The sequence below is a fragment of the Gallus gallus genome, chromosome 33, assembly GCF_016699485.2.
Source record: "Gallus gallus isolate bGalGal1 chromosome 33, bGalGal1.mat.broiler.GRCg7b, whole genome shotgun sequence".
Lineage (NCBI taxonomy): Eukaryota > Metazoa > Chordata > Aves > Galliformes > Phasianidae > Gallus > Gallus gallus.
The window spans coordinates 2854680-2877321 of NC_052564.1; the positions used below are offsets into that span (position 1 = coordinate 2854680).

Sequence of the window (22642 nt, forward strand, 5' to 3'; positions counted from 1 at the left end):
TCGTCTGCCCTTTGGTCCTGACAGTTCACCCTGGGACTCTGAACCATACAGAACCCCAGGAAAGCAAGAGGACTTTCCTGAGGGCTGTTCTTTGCCTATATTCCTGGCACAGCTTTGGAAGAGGCGTTCAGTCCCCTGGCCCTGAACAGCCTCTTCTGTTACAATGGCCCCAGCAGGGAGGCCAGCCATGGCACAGTGCTGCACACTGCCTGCCCTGCCTGCAGACACAGCGGTGCCACCGTACAGACAACAGCACTGTCACCAATTGCACCAGAACCGAGAGCAAACATAAATGCAAGGACACAGGAGTACAGTTGGGAAGTGTAAAGAGAGCAGCACTGAAAAGACCACGTCCTGCTGCTGCCCGTGGCTGTGGCTCCAGGGCTCCAGAAGCAGCAGCACAACTCAAAGGCAGCAGAGTCCCCACCAGGCACTGACAGACATCCCTCAGGGACACTGTTGCTCCGTGTGACATGTTTCTTAGGTCCTGAGCCTCTTCAGATGATCCAGTCCAGATGGGAGACAAAACAAATGATCCTCTGTGGATTTTGTTCTCTCTTCATATAACCTAGTTCTTTAAGTAGAATAGGTTAATCACATAGAAGTAAAAATAAGCAAACATAAAGACGGATGATGAATATAATTTAATTGGAATTAAATATATTATAGGTATGAGAAACTGACATGAAGAAGAAACAGAAACACCACATAAAATCTATCAGGTTTTTCCTAAATTTTTTGTAGTCTTGAGAGCATGATGAACATCTTTCTGATGGTGAAACAGGGTATGTTGGAGTATCCTCCTGAGGGAACCCTTGAGCTCCTGGTTCCTCATGCTGTAGATGAGGGGGTTCACAGCTGGAGGGACCACTGTGTATAGAAATGACACCACCAGGTCCAGGGATGGGGAGGAGATGGAGGGGGGCTTCAGGTAGGCAAATATGGCAGTGCTGACAGAGGGAGATCACGGCCAAGTGAGGGAGGCACGTGGAGAAGGCTTTGTGCCGTCCCTGCTCAGAGGGCATCCTCAGCACGGCCCTGAAGATCTGTACGTAGGACACAACAATGAAGACAAAACACCCAAAAAAGACAAGGACACCAGCCATGATAAGCCCAGCTTCCCTGAGGTAGGCATCTGAGCAGGAGAGCTTGAGGATCTGGGGGATTTCACAGAAGAACTGATCCACAGCATTGCCTTGGCACAGAGGCAGGGAAAATGTATTGGCAGTGTGCAGCAGGGAATAGAGAAGCCCAGAGCCCCAGGCAGCTGCTGCCATGGTGGCACAAGCTCTGCTGCCCAGCAGGGTCCCGTAGTGCAGGGGCTTGCAGATGGCAACATAGCGGTCATAGGACATGATGCTGAGAAGGGAATATTCTGCTGAGAGGAAGAAGAGAAAGAAAAAGACCTGTGCAGCACATCCTGTGTAGGAGATGGCCCTGGTGCCCCAGAGGGCATTGGCCATGGCTTTGGGGAGAGTGGTGGAGATGCAGCCCAGGTCGAGGAGGGCGAGATTGAGGAGGAAGAAGTACATGGGGGTGTGCAGGCGGTGGTCGCAGGCTACGGCTGTGCTGATGAGGCCGTTGCCCAGGAGGGCAGCCAGGTAGATGCCCAGCAAGAGCCAGAAGTGCAGGAGCTGCAGCTGCCGCGTGTCTGCCAACGCCAGGAGGAGGAACTCGCTGATGGAGCTGCTGTTGGGCATCCGTGGTTCCTGGGCATGGAGTCCTGTTCAGAGTGCAGGAGATAATGACAAGTCAGTTCTCACAGTCACACCTCCTGCTCTGCTATAAAACCTATTCTTTCTTTTAGGACAATGTTCATTAGCCCCATTACTTGAAATTAATTTCATGAAGCTCAGCAAGCCAGAAGTGTAAGAAGCTTATGGAGCTTTTGCCTTCCTCTCATTTTCTAATTTTATCACATCTCCCTGGATATTTTCATCTGCTTCCATGTCTCATCTCTTTACCCCAACTGCTCTTGAAGTCCACAACCCCAACCTCTGTGCACTTGAATTTCTGTTAGAAAAAGCTGCCTGTTTGATGGATAAGTACATTATTCCTGTCTGCAGAAACCACGGTAATTTCAACTGCTTCTATCCTTCGAGAGAGGAGAGGCGGAACGCACATTCTGAGGAAAAATGTTTAATATATATATATATATAAGATTGAGAAAAGAACGGTTTAGGAGTCTCAGAGATGTGTTCAAAGTTGACAGCCCCTTTTAGATTTAAACCTCCAATCCTTTACCCCTCTCTAAGTATAGGAAAAGGAAAATCCCTGCCTTGTCTCTCCTCATGCAAAGTGCTCTTGTAAAGATTTTGGGTTGCAGCGTATCTGTGATCCCCCTACCCCAGGAAGCAGCTGTGGCTGCAGAAGGCCCCTGCCCTGCCAAGGGGCTCCTTCCCCCCACACGTCTCCCCGCAGCGCCCTGGGCAGCTCCCCGGGCAGGCTGAGTGCTGAGCCTGGCAGGCGGCAGAGTCCCTGCCCCGGCACACAGCCCCTGGGGCACAGCAGGGACCCTGCTCTGCACCACAGCCCTGGGCACCCGGCTGCACCCCCGGCTGCACAGCCTGCAGCCGTCCTGGCACACGCAGCCCTCTGGGCTGTGCTTAGGGAAGCCCTGGTTGGGAGCAGACCTGTTTCCATGATAAAGAATCAGAGTGTCTGCAGCCTGATCTGCAATGGGATGTCCCAAATTTAGCCATCCCTCCTGTAAATGCACCTGCATTGCATTCAGCCAGACACTTACTGTTTCAAGGGCTGTGAAAAATGCTCCTCCAGTGAGCTCACAGCCTGCTGCCACCATGCACTGCTTGTAAATTCCCTCTAATTTCTCTGCTCTCCCCATGCCACCTGAAGTGTACAGGAGCTGCTCCTGGGCACAGCTGTCTCCCTTCAGCTCTGCCAACTTGTATGAGCGTTCTGTGTCCCAGGGGACTGGCTCAGCATCAGAGGAGGTGATTTCCTTCTCCCCACAGCTCTCCCTGGAGATATCCACAACCCTCCTGAGCTGACAGCACTTGCAAGGCAGCACGGTCATCACTGCAGAACGTACTTCAAAGTCAGCTCAACTAATCAACACGTCCAGACGATTCCAAAAGCATGGATGTTCCAATGAAAATAAATTAGACCACAATGAAAGCAAATGCCAAATCAGGAAACCTCTGCTCATGACCAATATGAAAGAGGTCACACAGATAAGGACAGGGAGGGGTTGACTTCTCCTGTTCTGGGCAGTGGTAGAGCTGAGGCAGTGCAGGCATAACATTACAGAATCATTCAATGATTAGGCTAAGGTTGGAGGGGCTTTCAAAGTGCACCTGGTTCCAAGTCCCAGCCATGGGCAGGGCTGCCAAGCACCGGATCAGGCTGCCCAGGATCCCATCCATCCTGACCTTGAATTCCTCTACGCATGTGGCACACAAAACTTCTTTGGGCAACGTGTTTCACTTCCTTCAAGTAGATTTTTTTTTTCTTAAAAGCTAAGCTAAATCTCCCTTCTGTACGTTAAAGCCATTTCCTTTTGTCCTACAACTAGCAGACCATCTCATCCCAACCCTAAGGTTAAGACATGTCATCTGCTGATGGAAACCCCGGGACTGAAATGGGATCAGTTCCCCAGAGGTCCATGGGAGCCATATGTCCTCTTAGTTGAGTTCAGATGTGCACAAAGTTCAGATGTCTGAGTGTGAACCCCTCATCTGAATGCTTGGTCTTCATTCAACAGGGACTGCATTGCTCAGAGACACTCAGAGATGCCCAAGGTGCCTGGGATGATCCTAGTTGTATGCTGGTGCTTGTAAAGTGTGGTGGAAAATCTCTGAGATAGACACCTCCTTCCTGAGCATCAGCTGAGGGCCAGAAGGGAGGTATTCTTGGCCATCCTAAATGCCACCACAGCCCTGTGCTTAGGGCACCTAGTGTGCCTTTTGCATCTGTCCCATGGAGGCTTGTCGTGTTATTCCACTGACCAAATGGATGAGCTCACAACAGAAGAGCCAGATCTTCGTTTCTGCTGTCTTTGTCTGCCATTCAAGGCATTACAAAGCAATGGCACATCTACATTCTTTCACTGATGACACCTTATTTTGCTCTGGGCTCTCATTTGAATGGCATCAGAGTAAGTCTAGGGTCATGCCAGTTCCCATTTCACAGGAAGCTGGCAAATATTGTTCCAGTTTGAAAGAAGAGGAAGAAAGATGAAATCAGCAGTTACGGACCTGACAGTCTCAATTCGGTGCCTGATAAAATTATGGAGAAAATGGTGCTGGGAATCACTGAAAAACACCTGAAGGACAATTCTGTCATTGGAAACAGCCAACACGAGTTCATGAAGGGAAGGTCCTGTTGAACTTAAGCTCCTTTTATTAAGAAGTCACCCATCTAATTGATGAAAGGAAGCCAACTGATGTTATTGCTTAGGATTTCATACAGGATTTTAATACTGTTCCTCACTGTATGCTTCAGGACAAACTGTCCTGCAAAGGGCTAGAAAGAAACATAATATGATGGGTGAGCATTTGGCCAATGAGACGGGCCCGAAGGATTTCAGCAAATCAGGCTGGTGGCTGGCCACTAGCAGGGTTCCCCAGGGCTCCATTTAGGGACACTTCTCCTTAAAGTTTTCATCAGTGACTTGCATGTAGGACCAGAGGATGATCTGAGCAAGTTTGCTGACAATGCAAACTTGGGTTGAGCTGTTGCCTCCACTGAGGGTGGAGAGGACTAGCAGAGAGATGAGGACAAGATAGAGATCTAGACAAGCACCAACCACATGAAGTATAATAAGAACAAGTGCCAGATACTGCACCTGGGTAGGGTCAACCCTGGACATACACACTGACTGGGGGATGGGACGCTGTCTTGCTATAAGGGATTTGGGGGTCCCGGTCAACATCAAATTGAACGTGAGTCAGCAGTGTGCCCAGGCAGCCAGGGAGGCCAACTGTCCCATTGAGTGCAGTGAACACGGCATTGCCATCTGGGTGAGGGAAGGGATTGTCCCTCTCTGCTCTGCACTGCTGCAGCCTCACCTGGAGCACTGGGTGCACTGCTGGGCTCCACAGAACATAAAGGACATAAACTATGGGAGTGTGTCCAAAGGAGAGCACTGGACGAGGACCCCAAGGAAAGGAGTTACAACACCAAGATTGCTGGAGTTCAAGAAGCATTCAGACAACACTCTCGATGATATGGTCTGCTATTTGGGTGGTTGCATGGAGCCAGAAGTTGGACTTGATAATCCTTGTGTGTCCTTTCCAGCACAGGATATTCTAGGATTCTATGATAGTGGGTACAAGCATGATGATGTTGGAGTCACTGTGCTGTGGCAGTGGATAGGAGCTTACTGACACCTGAGTCATTGTGTTGTCTCGGTGGTGTAGAGAGCAGTGATGTCAGAATTACTGAGTAGTGGCAGTGGTCAGGATTACAGTGATGTCAGAGTCACTCCGCTGTTAAGGGGAGACAAGCTCAGTGAGTACAGCACCACTGTGTTATATCACAGCTGATATGAGCAGAGTGGTGTTGCAGTCAGTCAGGAGCTCTGCATGTGGGTGAGCATCAAACATGGCATCCCCAGAACCAAACGCTCCCAGTGAGGAAATGGTGCCTCCACCTTGGGCCTGAGAGATCTCAAGTTCCAAGTTTTGTTGTCACTGACTGCTTGTTCAGACTGGGGCCTTCTCACATCCCACAGTCCACAGGACAAACAGCCCACATGGGACTTGGGCCTCACAGCATCCTTGCACCCCAAGCAGAGCCTGGGAGCTGCTGCCCAATTGTCTGTCATTTGACCTCATACAAACCTGCATCCCACTGCCCCAGGAAGGGCCCTGAGCCAGCAGGAGGGACAGGATCTCCCTGCCAAGGGTCTGGCGATCAGGGCTTGGCCTTTCTGCTTCATAAGACAAAGGAGGCTTTTCTCAGCATCACAGCCACCATCCCAGTGCCTTTGCCTGCCTGTAACCATGGCTTCCAATTATCTGCTCTAACAAGTCCCTGGGGAAGCTTGCTTGTTAGTGGCCCTCAGTGGGGCCCGTTAATACTCCAAGAAACTTCTCTGTTCCTTCTGACTTGGTCTTCTTCAGCCCTTCATGCCATCTTCTCTCTGCACTGGAGGTTGATGGACTCAGCAGCAAATGCCCCCATGGGCACATTGCAGCCTAAGGAGCCCTCCTGTGCCTTGTGCCTTCCTGTCATCTTCTTCAGCTGTTCAGAACTTGCACAACAAAATGAAAAGGTATCTGGAGAAAGCTTAAAGAGCAAGAGTCCAATGGGCACTTAAGTAGTCTCCATATTTATTTATTTATTTATGGTTGTGTTTAAACAAGAAGTTAAAGCAGCACTTGGCAGTTGATACTGATCCAGGATGTCCCCTAATGAGCTTTCCTCTCTCACTGTCGTGGACAAATGTCCTCAACTTCCCCACCCCATTTCTACTCCCATTGGCCCCATCGGACTGGCATCACTTCTCCTCACATCACTCTTCTCCTCTGGAGTCTCCAGCTCTCTGTTAAACCTCCTTTGCACCAATTCCCTCTGGCTTTCCTCAGAGAACCAACTCCACGTGGGCAATGAAAGATTTCTCTTTTTTTGCCAACAAACAGAAGGAAAAGTAATGCAATTGTATGATCAGAAAAACACAGTGATCAACTGCATGCCCTGTCCAAGCTGCATCAACTGAGATTTTTCTTTCACAAGGAATACTTGTACAAGAAATGAGTTAGAAAGAGAGAGGAAGGAACAGATATAATTACAGTTAAGGAGTTGACAAGAGAGTCCATCAGACTTTGGAGAGATGGAGCAGGCTCCAGTAATCTCCCTGAAGGTCACAGATCAGCCAGATAGTTGGGAGCTATCTGAGTGAGCAATGTGCAAGGGATGGGGAGATGTGGAGAGCAGTGAGAAGAGTGTGTTTCTGGATGGCCTGCTGAAAATGGGCTAGAATTCAAGCAAGTTTCATAACAAATCTTCATAACAGCAGCGAACTTATGCTTAGATGCAAAACATCCCGTTATTCAGCCCTTCTTTCTTTTTCCCAGAGCCTCATTATCATCAAGTCAGCATTCAAAGCGGTCAAACTGACCTCTCCATCCCCCACAGCTGCTCAGGGCAGAGACAGAATCCAGGAGGTTGCTTCCAAAGCTGGTGTCAGCCATGCAGCCAAGGAGTTGATCCCTCCTGTTTTGTTTCCGGGGGTTCTCCACAGATTGGAGGACACAGACTGAGAGTCCCAGGCTGATCTGTAAGTGACCAACTGCTTGACCTAGAGCTCCATTCTTGGTGGCACTTATCACAGAATCATTAAGTCATAGAATGTGGTAGGTTGGAAGGAACCTAACATATCCCTTCTAACTGCCCTGCCATGGTCAGGTTGCCACCCATTAGATCAGGTTGTCCAGGGCCAAATCCAGCCTGGCCTTGAGCACCTCCTTGTTGTCCAGCATCTCTGGGCAACTTGTTCCAGTGCTTTACCACCCTCTGAGCAAAGAATTTTCTCCTAATATGTAATCTAAATGTTTCCTCTTTTAGTAGAAACTCTTTCTCCTTGTCCTACCATATTCATACTGTGCAGAAAGTTGATTTCCTTCCTGCCTATGAGCTCTTTTTAAATACTGGAAGGCCGCAGTGAGGTCACCCCAGAGCCCTCTCTTCTCCTAGCTGAACAAGCACAGCTGCCTCAGCCTGTCTTCATAGGAGAAGCTCTCCGTCCTTCTGATCATCTTGGTGGATCTCCTCTTAGATGGACTCCAACAGCTCCACATCCTTCTTGTGTTGGGAGCCCCAGGCCTTGATGCAGTAATCCATATGGGGTGTGATGGGGTCGGAGCAGGTGGGACAAACAACTCCCTCACCGTGCTGGCCAGCCCCCTTGGTTGCAGCACAGGATGCTGTTGGTCTTTGGGGCTGCAAGTGCACACTGCTTTCTTATGTCCAGCCTTTTGTCCATCAGGGCCCCCAAATCCTGCTCCGCAGAGATGCTCTCAGTTAGTTCTTTTCCCAGCCTGTGCACATATCTGGGATTGCCCCAACCCATGTTCAACACCTTGCATTTGGGTTTGCTGAATCTCATCAGGTTCACATTCACCCACTTTTCAAGTTTCTTCGGGTCCCTCTGGATGACATCTGCTCCTTCTGTTGTATCAGTTGCACTCCTCAGCTTGGTGTCATCATCAGACTTGTTGTGGGTACACTCCATCCCACTCTCTATTTCACTCATAAACACGATGAAGGTCACCAATCCCAAGATGAACCTCTGGGAACACCATTCCTCACAGGCCTCCACCTGTGCACAGGGCTGCAGAATTGCATTTCCAAGAGTGGCACAACAAGTGTTTTGAATACCTACAGGCAACGTAACTCTCTGGGCAGCCACTTCTGCTAATCAGCAGCTTACAGTAAAGAAATACTTTCTTAAGCTTGGATAAAATTTTGCGTGTTTCATCCGGAACCAATTGTGCTTCGCTAACACACCCAGCTCCTTTTCCTCCTTGCCGCTGGCCAGCCACACTGCCCCAGGCCATTAGCAATGCGTGGACTTATCATGACCAAAGTGTAGGACTCAGCACTTTGTCTTGCTAAAGCTCATCCTGCTGTCATCAGCCATTGGATCAGTATGGATATTAAACAGGGCAGGTCCCAGTACTGACCCCTGAGGAACATCACTCGTGACTGGCCACCAGCAGGATCTAACTCCATTCGCCACCACCCCCAGGGCCTGGCTATCCAGCCAGTACCCAGCAAAGAGAACACCTGTCCAAACCATGGGCTGCCAGCTTCTCCAGCCGAGTGCTGTGGGAGACAGAATCAAAGGCTTTGACAAAGTCTAGGTAGATCACATCCACAGCTTTTCCCTTGTGCACCAAGGCAGGTCATCTGGTCAGAGTAGGAGCAGGGAGGTCAAGCAGGACCCGTCATTCATGAATTCATGTTGGCTGGGCCTGATCCCCTGGCTGTCCTGCACGTGCCACGTGGTCACACTCAAGGTAATCTGCTCCGTCTTGTTTATTCCTTTGGATGAATACATTAGGTAAAGACGCTCCAGGAAGCATCCCAAATCAGAAGCAACAGTGGGTTTAACCTGGCTCGATCTTGCATCCACACCATGGTTCTGGTGTTCAGAAGACGGCATCCTCTCTGATTATAGCTACTCAGAACACTTCCTGCATATTGTTGCTGAGATGCTTGGAGTCATTAATTGGTCCTCTGCATGTGAGTTAGCATCAAACATGACATCTCCAGAGTCAAACTCTTCCAGTGAGGCAATGGTGCCTCTGACTTGGATATGAAACTTCTGAACTTGAATGTTGCATTCTGGTTGACTACCTGTTCATACTGGACATCCTCACAGCCTACAACAGCTGTGCATTACAACGTGATGCCAAGTGGGAGTGGTGCATGCAGCAAGCCATGGCAAGAGAGTCGTGCTATTCCAACAATCTAGACATCATTTGCAGATCCAAGACAAAATGCAATCACGATGCTGTTGTCTTTCAGGAGCTGTTGGCCATGGAGACCCAGGGAATTCTCAGGGAACGTGAGTGGGGTAGAAAAAAATCACATCCTCTGTAAAGACTCTGCATTCCCCTTGTGCGACCGTCCAGTTGTGGAAGCCATTAAACCATGTCCCTGTGGTCCAAACAAGAGCTCAGGCCTGCAACTGGGCCATGGCTTTCCTGAAGGCCAGGTGTTGCATTTGTTGCTGCACATGAGTGTGCTGGACAGCCCAGAGAACTGGCATGATACTTGGCTGCTTCTGACGCCATTTACATGTGAGCCAATAGAAAACAGAGGTTTCATCAGTTGAAGCTGCCTGAGGCAGCTTGGTCATCACCCAGGGTCTGTGTGTGAGCAACTGACTCCCTGCAGAAAAACCAAGGACGCAGAGCAGGAGCTCACATGCAGGCAACTCCTTGTGCACACCATAAATGAACCAGAGGAATCCCAGCTCCTGTGGGTCCGTGGGGAGCTGAATCCTATTTCAGCTGCAGGGTTTCCATTTAGGGATGAGATGCCTGCACTGCCTCAGCTGGATCACTGCCCTGCCCAGGGGAAGTTCACCCCTCCTTGTGCTTCTCTGTGTGCCCTTTTGGTTACAGCAAACATTCTCTGGTAGGAATAACTGTATGTCTGTAATTTATCACTGTCCACTAGACATTTGGTGGTTAATGCAGCAGATTTCCAAGTACAGTCACAATGCTGTTGTCTTTCAGGAGCTGTTGGCTGTGGAGACTCAGGGACATCTCAGGGGAGATGAGTGGGAAGGATAAAAATGACATCCTCTGCTGCTGAGCTGGGCCGGGCTCCTGGGACACAGGGAGCCCATACAAGTGGGCAGCTCTTTAGAGCTGTGCCCAGGAGCAGCTCCTCTGTACAGCACAAAAGGGCAAGGGACATGATTGGAGGTGACATGAGGATATAACAAAAAAGACGGAGAGATTACTGGATGTGTACAGTGTGAGCAGGCTGTGAGCTCACTGGAGGAGCATTGCTCTCATCTTTTAAGAAGGTAAGTTTCTTGCGGCAGGCAATGCAGCTCATTTTCCTGGAGGTATCACTGAATTTGGGACATCTCATTGCAGATCAGGCTGCAAACATTCTGTGTTTCTATTTCAGGGAAAAAGACCCAGTCCAGATGCAGGTACCCATTCCTGTTTTGCAGAGCAGGGTCCCTGCTGTGCCCCAGGGGCTGTGTGCCGGGGCAGGGACTCTGCCGCCTGCCAGGCTCAGCACTCAGCCTGCCCGGGGAGCTGCCCAGGGCGCTGCGGGGGGATGTGTGGGGGGAAGGAGCCCCCCGGCAGGTCAGGGCAGGGGCCTTCTGCTGCCACAGCTGCTGCCTGGGGCAGTGGGGTCACAGCTACACAGCTCGCCAGAGTGTTTCGAAGAGCACTTTGCAAGAGGAGAGACAAGGCACTGATTTTTCTTTTATATCCTTAGGGAAGGGAAAAGGAGTGGAGGCTGAAATCTAAAAGCACCTGTCAACTTTGAACACATCCCTGAGACTCCTGAATTGTACTTTAATCAATCATTTCTTTTGTATACAGTCACACAGAATGTGCCTTCAGCGTCTCCTTTCTCAAAGGACGGAACCAGCTGAAATTATTGTCGTTTTCTGCAGACATGAATAATGCACTTATCCTTCAAATAGGCAGCTTTCTCTAAAAGAAATTGAAGGGCACAGAGGTTGGGATGCTGGGCTCTAAGTGCACTTGGCGTAAGGATATGTGACTTGGAAACAGATTAAAATATCCAGGAAGTGGGGATAAAATAAGAAAAATAGAGGAAAGAAAAAGCTTTATTACCCGCTTCTGCTTATGGAATGCTGAGCTTCATGACATCAGTTTCAGGTAATGGAGCAAATGAACATGGTCCTAAAAGAAAGAAAAGTTTTTATAGCATAGCAGGAGGTGTGACTCTGAGAACTGCCTTGTCATTATCTTCTGCACTCTGAACAGGACTCCATGCCCAGAAACTGCAGATGCCCAACAGCAGCTCCATCAGCGAGTTCCTCCTCCTGGCGTTGGCAGACATGCGGCAGCTGCAGCTCCTGCACTTCTGGCTCTTGCTGGGCATCTACCTGGCTGCCCTCCTGGGCAACGGCCTCATCAGCACAGCCGTAGCCTGCGACCACCGCCTGCACACCCCCATGTACTTCTTCCTCCTCAACCTCGCCCTCCTCGACCTGGGCTGCATCTCCACCACTCTCCCCAAAGCCACGGCCAATGCCCTCTGGCACACCAGGCACATCTCCTATGCAGGAGCCCTCCACTGACAATGGCCTTGGGTCTGTACAACACCACTTAGCAGCAGCAGTAAACATCAGAGTGGTATCTACGTTGTTTTTCTCCTACAACCAAAACACTGCATCATACCAGGCAGCGTGAAGAAAACAGTTCCATCCCAGCCGTAACTCAGACACATCCCTGTCCCCTTCCTCTTGTTATTCCTGATCAGGAAGCAAGAAACAAATGCTGCTTGTCTGCTCCTTAAGCTATTTCCATCAGTTCTCAGCTGGCTCCTCTGCCACCCCCAGGCAGAGCTCAGTGCACTCTCACAGAGGGCAGCAGCCTATCCTCGACTTCCTTGACCATCCACCAGAATGAGTCCGCACCTCCCTTTGCTACAGCTCAGAGGTGGGAACCATGCCACCATGTCTCTATGAGCCAAACAGGACCCAAGGCCTGCAAATACACAGAGATTTTGAGCTCACTGAGTTAATGTTTGTGGTCTTCTCCTTAGTGTAAAGACACTTCAGAAAGCATCCCATGCCAGAAGCATTATTTGATTTAGCCTGGCTGGGCCGTGCATCTACACCGTGGTACTGGTGTTCAGAAGGTGGCACGCAGGTACCAGGCCCATTGTGGGGCTCACAGTTCTCCAGCGAGCATTGACAGTATCAGGGTATGGCTTTCCTGAAGGTCCTGAGCTGCATTTGCCATCTGGCTGAGGTGTGCTGGAGAACCCAGGGAACTGGCATGCAAGGGAGAGCCCAGAACAAAGGAAGGTATCATCAGTGAGAGAATGTAGGTGTGTCACAGCTTTGTAATGCCTTAAGTTCTGGAATATGCAATAGATGGGGGATAGAGAAAGATCTGACTTTTCTTCTGGTGAGCTCATCCATCTGGTCAGCTGAATAACTCTGCATGCTCCATGGGGGGAGGTGAAAAATGGCACTCTCAGGTGCCCATTACTCGGAGATCTGATGACATTTAGGATGGACAAGTATACTCCCATTCCCTGCCTGGCCCCCTGCTGATGCTCTGTAAGGAGATGGCTCTCTCGGAGGTGGTCTACCACAGCTTGCAGGCACTGTTGCACACATCTAGGAGCACTACAGGCACCTTGGTCATCATCGAGTGTCCATGTGCGAGCAAGTAACTTCCTGCTGATGAAGGACAAAGGATTCAGACCAGGGGATCATGCATGCAGGCAACACATTGTGCACATCTGATCTGAACCAAGAGGAGTCCCAGCTCCCGTGGGTCTGTGGGAAACTGAACCTTATTTCAACCCAGGGTTTTGCATCTGGAGATGAGACAACTGAACTGATTGCCTCAGCTGAATGACTGCCCTGCAGAGGGGAAGTCATGGAGTCCCTTCTCCTTGTTTGCATGTCCTTTTTGTTAAGGTCCATGAGCAGAGGTTTCCAGATGAGGCATATGCACTTCTGCTAGCCAAACACGATCAGTTAGGATGAACCATGCTTCTGGAATCCACCTGTTTGCTGGTGATTAATTCATCTAACTTCAAAGTACATTTTGCAGAGATGACCCTGTTGTCTGTCAGGAGCTGCCAGCCCCAGAGCCCCGGGGACATGTCCAGGGGGAGCAGTGTGGAAGAGAAAATCACATCCTCAGCACCTGAGCTGGGCCAGGCTCCAGGGACACAGATAGCTCATACAAGAGGGCAGTGCAGCAGAGTGACAGCTGTGCCCAGGAGCAGCTCTTCTGCACAGCACAGCCCGCAAGTGACAGTAGGAGTGTAGAGAAAGGGGAGAGAGCTTAAAGGATATGTGGAGTGTGAGCAGGCTGTGAGATCACTGGATGAGAATAGCTCACAGACCTTGACACGGTAAGTCTCACTGCAGGCCATGCAGCTGCTTTTAGTAGAGGGGTAACTAAATCTGGGACATCCCATTGCAGATCAGGCTGCAGACACTGTGTTTCTTTATGAGGGAAAAAGACCTTCTCCAGCTGAGGGCTTCCATACTGCGGCACCAGAGTACATTCCTGAGGGCTGTGTGTCCCAGGACGGCTGCAGGCTGTGCAGCCGGGGGTGCAGCCGGGAGCCCAGGGCTGTGGTGCAGAGCAGGGTCCCTGCTGTGCCCCAGGGGCTGTGTGCCGGGGCAGGGACTCTGCCGCCTGCCAGGCTCAGCACTCAGCCTGCCCGGGGAGCTGCCCAGGGCGCTGCGGGGAGATGTGTGGGGGGAAGGAGCCCCCCAGCAGGGCAGGGGCCTTCTGCTGCCACAGCTGCTGCCTGGGTCAGGGGGATCACAGCTACACTGAACCCTAGAATGTTTTCAAGAGCACTTTGCAAGTGGAGATACAAGGCAGGGATTTTCCTTTTCCTATTCTTAGGGATGGGAAAAGGATTGGAGGCTGAAATCTAAAAGGACCTGTCAACTTCCAACACATCTCTGAGACTCCGGAATTTTACTATAATCAATCACTTGTTTTGTATTCAGTCCCACAGAATTTGATTTCAGCCTCTCCTTTCTCGAAGGATAGAAGCAGGTGAAATATTCTCACTGACTGCAGACATGAATAATGCACTTAGGCAGAAAAAAGGCAGCTTTCTCTAACAGAAACAGTAGGGCACAGAGGTTGGGCTTGCGGGCTCTAGTAGCAGTTGGGGCAAAGTTATGAGATATGCAAACTAATGATAACATCCAGGGAGATGGGATAAGATTAGAGAATGAGATTAAAGGAAAAGCTCCATAATCTTCTCCTGCTTATGGAATGCTGAGCTTCATGAAATTAAAATCAAGTAATGGAGCTATATGAACATGCTCCTAAAAGAAAGAAAAATTTTTATAGTATAGCCGTAGGTGTGACTGTGAGAACTGCCTTCTCATTATCTTCTTCACCCTGAACAGGACTCCATGCCCAGGAACCGCAGATGCCCAACAGCAGCTCCATCAGCGAGTTCCTCCTCCTGGCGTTGGCAGACACGCGGCAGCTGCAGCTCCTGCACTTCTGGCTCTTGCTGGGCATCTACCTGGCTGCCCTCCTGGGCAACGGCCTCATCAGCACAGCCGTAGCCTGCGACCACCGCCTGCACACCCCCATGTACTTCTTCCTCCTCAACCTCGCCCTCCTCGACCTGGGCTGCATCTCCACCACTCTCCCCAAAGCCATGGCCAATGCCCTCTGGCACACCAGGGCCATCTCCTACGCAGGATGTGCTGCACAGGTCTTTTTCTTTCTCTTCTTCATCTCAGCAGAGCATTGCATTCTCACCATCATGTCCTATGACCGCTACGTTGCCATCTGCAAGCCCCTGCACTACGGGACCCTGCTGGGCAGCAGAGCTTGTGCCACCATGGCAGCAGCTGCATGGGGCACTGGGCTTCTCTATTCCCTGCTGCACACTGCCAATACATTTTCACTGCCTCTGTGCCAAGGCAATGCTGTGGATCAGTTCTTCTGTGAAATCCCCCAGATCCTCAAGCTTGCCTGCTCAGAATCAGAATTTCTATGGGAACTTGGACTCCTCAGTACTAGTGCCTTTATTGGAGTTGGGTGTTTTGTCTTCATTGTTGTGTCCTATGTGCAGATCTTCAGGGCCGTGCTGAGGATGCCTTCTGAGCAGGGACGGCACAAAGCCTTCTCCACGTGCCTCCCTCACCTGGCTGTGCTCTCCCTCTTAGTCAGCACCGTAGTGTTTGCCTACCTGAAGCCACCCGCTATTTCCTTTCAATCCCTGGACCTGGTGGTGTCATTTCTGTACACAGTGGGGCCTCCAACAGTGAACCCCCTTATCTACAGCATGAGGAACCAGAAGCTCAAGGATGCTCTGTGGAAACTGGTGACCAGTTGTATTTTGAAAACAATGAACTGCCCATCTTTATCTGTACATGACTTGTAATGCAGATTTTTACAGGGACAATCTGTCTTTCTTATTTATTTATTTATTTATTTATTTATTTATTTATTTTGCAAGTGCAATATATTAAAAGTTTTATTCTGTATTTCTACTGTTCTAATGTTTTTCACTGAATTTTTACCCACATCAATTACTTCTCAGTTGGTACCTTTGCAGTATAGCCCAGGGACACTGTGCATGAGGAACAAGGCTTTGTCTGAAACTTAACAATACGTAGGACGTGCAATGATTTTGTCTGTCATTCTTCTTATGAGACATTTCTGGAGCTGCTGGGGTCAGTTGCTCTCAGAAACCCACAATCCAGCAGGAAGCATACGGCTCTTAATCCAACTGTGTGGTGACTTCAGCCTGCAATAGCTGACGGGACATCCCTTGGCTCCTGGCTGGGATCTGTGCTTTCAGGCTCACATCTGTCAGTGCCTCTGGCAGGCCAGCAGCAGCACCTGCTTTGCACATTAGTTGTCAGATTCCCCCTTCCTCAATCTCTGTGAGACCCTGAATAGGAAAGGGTCTTGGATATGGGTTCTCATCTCAGAGGCTTAAACATTTCCCTGAAGTCTCCCTTCAGTGCTTCTTTCCATTTGCCACACAGAGGTGGGCACTGCCTCCAGCATGCCCTGGGGTAGCTGAAGTACGCATGAGAGCTCAGGAAAAGTTCCTCAGGACTCTCAGGAGACATTCTGGGGCATGAATTTGTAGGTAGGAAATGCAACTCTGGGGTAGCGCAGAGCTGCATGGCAGGCGGTGCAGGTTCTCCTGCAAGAGCTTTGTGTCCTTCCCCTTCCTGAGTGAGGTGCCACTTCTGTCCCAGGAATGGAACAGCCAACAGAGGTGAGACAGAAAGTGTTCAAGAAAAGGCTCAATGTTGCACCGAGAGACAGAATTTAGTGGTGTGGTGGTGGTGTGCTGAACTGAACCTCAATCCCACAGCCCCTTAGCCTTGCAGCTCCTGTGGCTTGGTGGCAGTGCTGCTGTGTGGCTGCAAACACAAGCAAAGACATGCAGTGGGCACTTCTGTCATGCAGGTTGTTTCCAACACAGCAAGTCTATCATTAACAGAGATCTCCTCATGGCAGTGCCTGAAGGCTCAGGGCTTCTTTAAAAGTTGCTGCACAGAACGTTCCCAAGGAATGGACTTCACAGATTCCCAGACTTACTCTCCTACTCATGCTAAAACCAAGCTTTAACTGCTAGCATTATAGTGTGATATTTAATGCTAGCCATCACTACAGCCCAAAGCAAAACACTAATCAATAATGCTTGCCCATACCCTTATACTGTCCTGAAAACCTTAGCAGAACACCAAGACCTCTCACTAAACCTTTGCTTCATCTCTGCCCCAAAAGGTGAGTTCTGACCCTTAATGCCTATCCTGAACACCCAAAACAAAAGACCCCGTTCCTGTGCTCTGCCCTCCTCACCTGCAATCCCTCCCCTAACCGTAAACTTTGGGTACTTGGCTCTTCAGGGCAGAGCAGGAATCGTGGAGTCTTTGAGCAAATGCATTTAGTGCAGTGATGAATGTGAGGTGATGTATGTACAGGAGGTGACATGTGACTGATCAGCTTGAGGCCATAAGGAGGAGGTGGGTCGGAATGCTGTGATGAGCTCATCTCTGCCTCTGGACCTCATGGACCTGCAGGTGGCACGTGGCTGTGATGGTGGCAGTGAAATCACTTCTGTCTGTGGAGTTGATAGGCCAGCACCAGGAATGTGTCACAGGAAGGAATGGTGTGCTCACCCCTGCCTGAAGCAGCTGTTGGTCAGCCCTTGACTTCTGGCTGGGATCTGTGCATACAGGATCACATCTGCCGTGTCCCTGAGAGGCCGACAGAAAGTGCCAGGTTGACATGCTGACAGTGGGATCCTCTCTGCCTAAGCAGCTGGTAGGCCCCATAGAGGAAGGAGGAGGTTTGTGTGAGGGACTGTGATGGCTCTTCTGTGTGAGTACACAACACGACAGCAGGAGGGACATGACCTGGTCATGTCTACCCAAGAAGCTGGCACGTGCCTTGGAAGATGACGCTGACATTCCTTCTTCTAGGAGGCTGACAGGCCACAGGAAAGTTGATGGGTGGTGTTTCCATACAGAAGTGATTTCCAACATGATGGAGCTTACCTTGGTAGTGGAAATGTACACGAGGGGAAAAAAACCTACCCCAGAGTGCAGCTTGAAATGTAGAGACTGGGTATGAAGAGGAAGAAACGTCACTGGAAGGGTTGTGATGTGGGGCCATGCGAAGGGATCACTCCATGGCTTTGTGTTTCAAGGGATGTTCAGAGAGGCTTGAGAGACATCAGTGAATGCAGTGCCAGGGTCAGAGCGGGACAGAGAGGAGAGGTGAGTGTCTGCAGACCACAGGGAAATAGGGGCTGGGCTGGAACAGCACAGGAAAGCCTGCAGAGGAGAAGGCAGTGGGTGCTGGTGAGGATGGAGGGCCCCAGCAGCAGTAAGGTCTGAGTCGCCTTGGCTATGGTTTGTGAGGAGATTTATTATTCTCATGGTAATGAGGCCTCACTGCCTCCTTGCATCCCTGTGCAGAGTCTGGGAGGTGTCACACAGTTGTCCATCCCATGGCTTAGAATTGGCCCCAACCCACCAACCCCAGGACAAGCCCTGAGCCAGATACGATGGATCTCCCCTCAGGTGTCTGGATGTCAGGCCTTGGCCCTTCTTCATCAAACATACCAAGGGATTTCTCAGCACAATGCTTTACCTGACTGTAATCATTGCTTCCAATTACCTGCTCTAACAAGTCCAAGGGGAGGCTGTGTTTGTAATGTCCCTCAGTGGGCCCCATTAGTACTCCAAGAACCTTCAGCTTTTCCTTCTGACTTGACTTTCTCAAGTGCTTACAACATTCTCCTCTCAGTACCTCAGGCTGATAGACCTAGCATCAAATGTACCACAAGTTTCTCTGAAGCGCAGAAAGTTGCAGTGAGCCATGCCTGTTCCATCATGTGCCGGAAGTCAAGATTTATACAGACAGTTTGAGAGGTTTAATAATGTACTAAAGGAAGAAGATTTCAAATGGCACCCAATAAAAATGTGTTCTGATTTGAAGCAGTGCATCTTGTTGCTTCTGGAGCATCATTCTCCCATTGTTGTCGATACAGAGAGTCTCCTGAGGAGATCTGCATAGGCAGGAAAAGCAATTGCTTGAGCTCTGACACAGTACGGACAACCTGACTGCTCACCTCCCCACGCCTGACGTGTCAGCTCTACGCCACCTGGCACTTGCATCACTTTTCCCTACAGCAGAATTCTCCACTGAAGTCTGCAGCTGGATGTTACAGTTCCTTTACGCCGTTCCTTTACCTGCTTTCCTTAGAGAGCTGTCTGCACACAGGCACAGGATGTTTCTTCCTACTTTAAAACAAACAACAGTAAAATTTTCCCTAAAACCAGAACATACTCCTCAGCCATATCCCACCTGCATTGTTTACCTCCCTAAACGGATAAGTACTTTACATAGATAGATAGGAAACGATAAATGTCAATAGGAAAAGCATATGAACTGAAGGTTAAATGATAAGTCAGCCCTGCTGCACTGTGTGATCACAAGCACCCAGTGCCATCTCCAGAGGCCCATGGGGTCCTGTCTGGGTAGGGCAGATGTCTGAGGGGATCTGCAGGAGACCAGAGCACTCTGGAAGCTGCAGATGGAAGTTGGGAAGAGGGTCTCAGGGCAGTACACTGCCAACTGTTGTCTTGGTCCCTGTAGCTGCAGCCCAACCCAGCACACTAAATGCCCCCCAGACAAGTCAGTGTATCTCTGGAGGTGACCCTGCGCTGAAATGGCCACTGATAGCCGAGTAACTCTGCCTTGTTCTCAATACAGATAAACATCCCTGAACCATTTTGGGTCATCGGTTTCAAACTCAGCCTGAAAGTCTCAAGTATAGGTCACAGTCACTGTGGTGAAACCCATCACGTTGGGAAAACGTCCCCACCAAACTATGGTAATTAAAAAAGAATAGTGTGAAAAGACTCATCAGGTCAGTCCTCAGATGAAGGTTATGTACAGTTAATCTGCTACAGAGGTGGAGAGCAAAAAGCATTGGATTGTGCCTCAAATAACTAGAAGAAGCCTAACTCACTTAATCCATGAGCTAATGCAAACACTATCAGAGTGAAGGACACTGGTTTATGCCATAACATGAGGAAGAAAGTAGGTTGCTGGTCTATGAAATGTCATTCCTGTGCCATGACCAGTGCAGATAACGCTGCAGTAGAACCTCCAGGCCAGCAGCAATATACTGAAGCCATGGTTGTAGCAGTAGGCTCTTTGAGCAACTGAGCACAAGTTCTCACTTGCAAAATGAACGTGGAGGCCACCACTGCAAAAATGCTGCTTCACATCATCTTTTCTCATGGTCTCATCTCATCTCATCTCATGGGGTATGGACTCTGCCCCACACCATCAAGTCCAGTATCAGAACCACTGGGCCAGCAGCTGGAAGGAGTCAATGTGGGGACAGGAAGCACATTCCTACACCACTCATCCCAGCAGGGACAAAGGGCAGAGGAGCAAGGGAGAGTCAGGCTGAGGACAGGTGACTGGAGTGCTGATGCCAGGTCACTGTCACTGCAGCTCCTGAATGGCCCCTGGAAGACGTGAAGGCCAAACAACACTGGGAGTTCATTGAGTGCATCATCAGGGACAGCACTGGAGAGGGGAGGGTGACGTAGGTGGCTGAGCCCCATCCAGGTGCTGGCTGAAGGTCCTCTCTGGTGCAGCCACCTACGACAGGAGGGCAAGCAAAGCATGTTCCTTCTCATCCATCCATCCCTGAACAAACAGCAATGCTCCATAGCCCTTCTCCAGGACCAGCCCTCCTCCCACACAGCCTTGCCCAGGCTGGTGTGTCCATGCTGGCCTGGCAGCAGCTCCTGGTTCCCTCCTGCTTCCCTCCCCGTGCTCCCTGTGGGACCCTGAGCTGGTGGAGCTGCTCTGCAGAGCGAGGGAACTGTGGTGCCCTGGGACACCGGGCTGACCCTGTGCTGCTCAGGGTGGGAGGCAGTTCCGACTGGATGCAATCTCTACTACTGAGTCCACCTCCATCTGCCCTGCTGGCTCAACAGCACCATTGCAGAGCACTTATTTGGTGGTGGGCTCCTCAGGTTCCCCTGTTCCTTTGGATCAATGCTCTGTCATTCCATAAGGAATCATTCATTGCCCACTCAGACTCTTACACTGACCAGTTAATGTTGGCTGGGCCATGTAAAATCAAGAAGGGAGTTCATGTCTGCCCTTTGGTCCTCACAGATCAGCCTGGGACTCTGAACCATACAGAACCCCGGGAAAGCAAGAGGACTTTCCCGAGGGCTTCTCCTTGCCTATATTCCTGGCACAGCTTTAGAAGAGGTGTGTAGGCCTCTGGCCCTCCCCTGAACAGCCCCTTCTGTTACAATGGCCCCATCAGGGAGGCCAGCCATGGCACAGTGCTGCACACTGCCTGCCTTGCCAGCAGACACAGTGGTGCCACCGTACAGACAACAGCATTGTAACCAATTGCACCAGAACCGAGATCGGACATAAATGCAAGGACACAGGACAACAGTTGGAAACTGTAAAGAGAGCAGCACTGAAAAGACCACGTCCTGCTGCTGCCCGTGGCTGTGGCTCCAGGGCTCCAGAAGCAGCAGCACAACTCAAAGGCAGCAGAGTCCCCACCAGGCACTGACAGACATCCCTCAGGGTCACTGCTGCTCTGTGTGACATTGGTTTCTGAAGTCCTGAGCCTCTTCAGATGATCCAGACCAGATGGGAGGCAAAACAAATGATCCTCTGTGGATTTTGTTATCTCTTCATATAACCTAGTTCTTTAAGTAGAACAGGTTCATCACATAGAACTAAAAATAAGCAAACATAAAGACTGATGATGAATATTATTTAATTGGAATTAAATTTATCAAAGGTATGACAAACGAACTTAATGAAAAATGGAAACATCACGTAAAATGAATCGGACTTTTCCTAAATTTTTGTAGTCCTGAGAGTATGCTGAACATCTTTTTGATGGAGAAACAGTGTATATTGGCGTACTTTTCTGAGGGCATCCTTGAGCTCCTGGCTCCTCATGCTGTAGATGAGAGGGTTCACTGCTGGAGGTACCACCGAATACAGCACTGACACCACCAGATCCAGGGATGGGGAGGAGATGGAATGGGGTTTCAGGTAGGCCAACATGGCAGTACTGACAAACAAGGAGACCACGGCCAAATGAGGAATGCACGTGGAGAAGGCTTTGTGCCGTCCCTTCTCAAAGGGCATCCTCAGCACGGCCCTGAAGATCTGCACATAGGACACAACAATGAAAACAAAACACCCAAAAAACACAAGGCCACCAGCCATGATAAGCCCAAATTCCCTGAGGTAGGATTTTGAGCAGGAGAGCTTGAGGATCGGGGGGATTTCACAGAAGAACTGATCCACAGCATTGCCTTGGCACAGAGGCAGTGAGAAAGTATTGGCAGTGTGCAGCAGAGAATTAAGGATTCCAATGCCCCAGGCAGCTGCTGCCATGGTGGCACAAGCTCTGCTGCCCAGCAGGGTCCCGTAGTGCAGGGGCTTGCAGATGGCAACGTAGCGGTCATAGGACATGACTGTGAGAAGGGAATACTCTGCTGAAAACAAAAATGAAAAGAAAAAGACCTGTGCAGCACATCCTGCGTAGGAGATGTGCCTGGTGTGCCAGAGGGCATTGGCCATGGCTTTGGGGAGAGTGGTGGAGATGCAGCCCAGGTCGAGGAGGGCGAGGTTGAGGAGGAAGAAGTACATGGGGGTGTGCAGGCGGTGGTCGCAGGCTACGGCTGTGCTGATGAGGCCGTTGCCCAGGAGGGCAGCCAGGTAGATGCCCAGCAAGAGCCAGAAGTGCAGGAGCTGCAGCTGCCGCGTGTCTGCCAACGCCAGGAGGAGGAACTCGCTGATGGAGCTGCTGTTGGGCATCTGTGGTTCCTGGGCATGGAGTCCTGTTCAGGGTGCAGAAGATAATGACAAGGCAGTTCTCACAATCACACCTCCTGCTATGCCGT

The 22642-nt window shown here is 50.3% G+C and overlaps 2 protein-coding genes across 2 annotated transcripts; both read right to left on the minus strand.

Annotated features, from left to right (window-relative positions):
* Window positions 1–629: 629 nt before the first annotated feature.
* Window positions 630–1682, minus strand: LOC121107948 (olfactory receptor 14C36-like; the record flags this gene model as incomplete). The annotated part of the gene is given in 2 exon segments (XM_040654552.2): window positions 630–956; window positions 958–1682. Coding segments are annotated over 2 exon segments (963 nt in total), but the record flags the coding sequence as incomplete, so codon positions are not given.
* Window positions 1683–7849: 6167 nt separating this feature from the next.
* Window positions 7850–22538, minus strand: LOC776171 (olfactory receptor 14A16-like; the record flags this gene model as incomplete). The annotated part of the gene is made up of 2 exons (XM_015272899.4): window positions 7850–8254; window positions 21654–22538. Coding segments are annotated over 2 exons (1290 nt in total), but the record flags the coding sequence as incomplete, so codon positions are not given.
* Window positions 22539–22642: the final 104 nt, after the last annotated feature.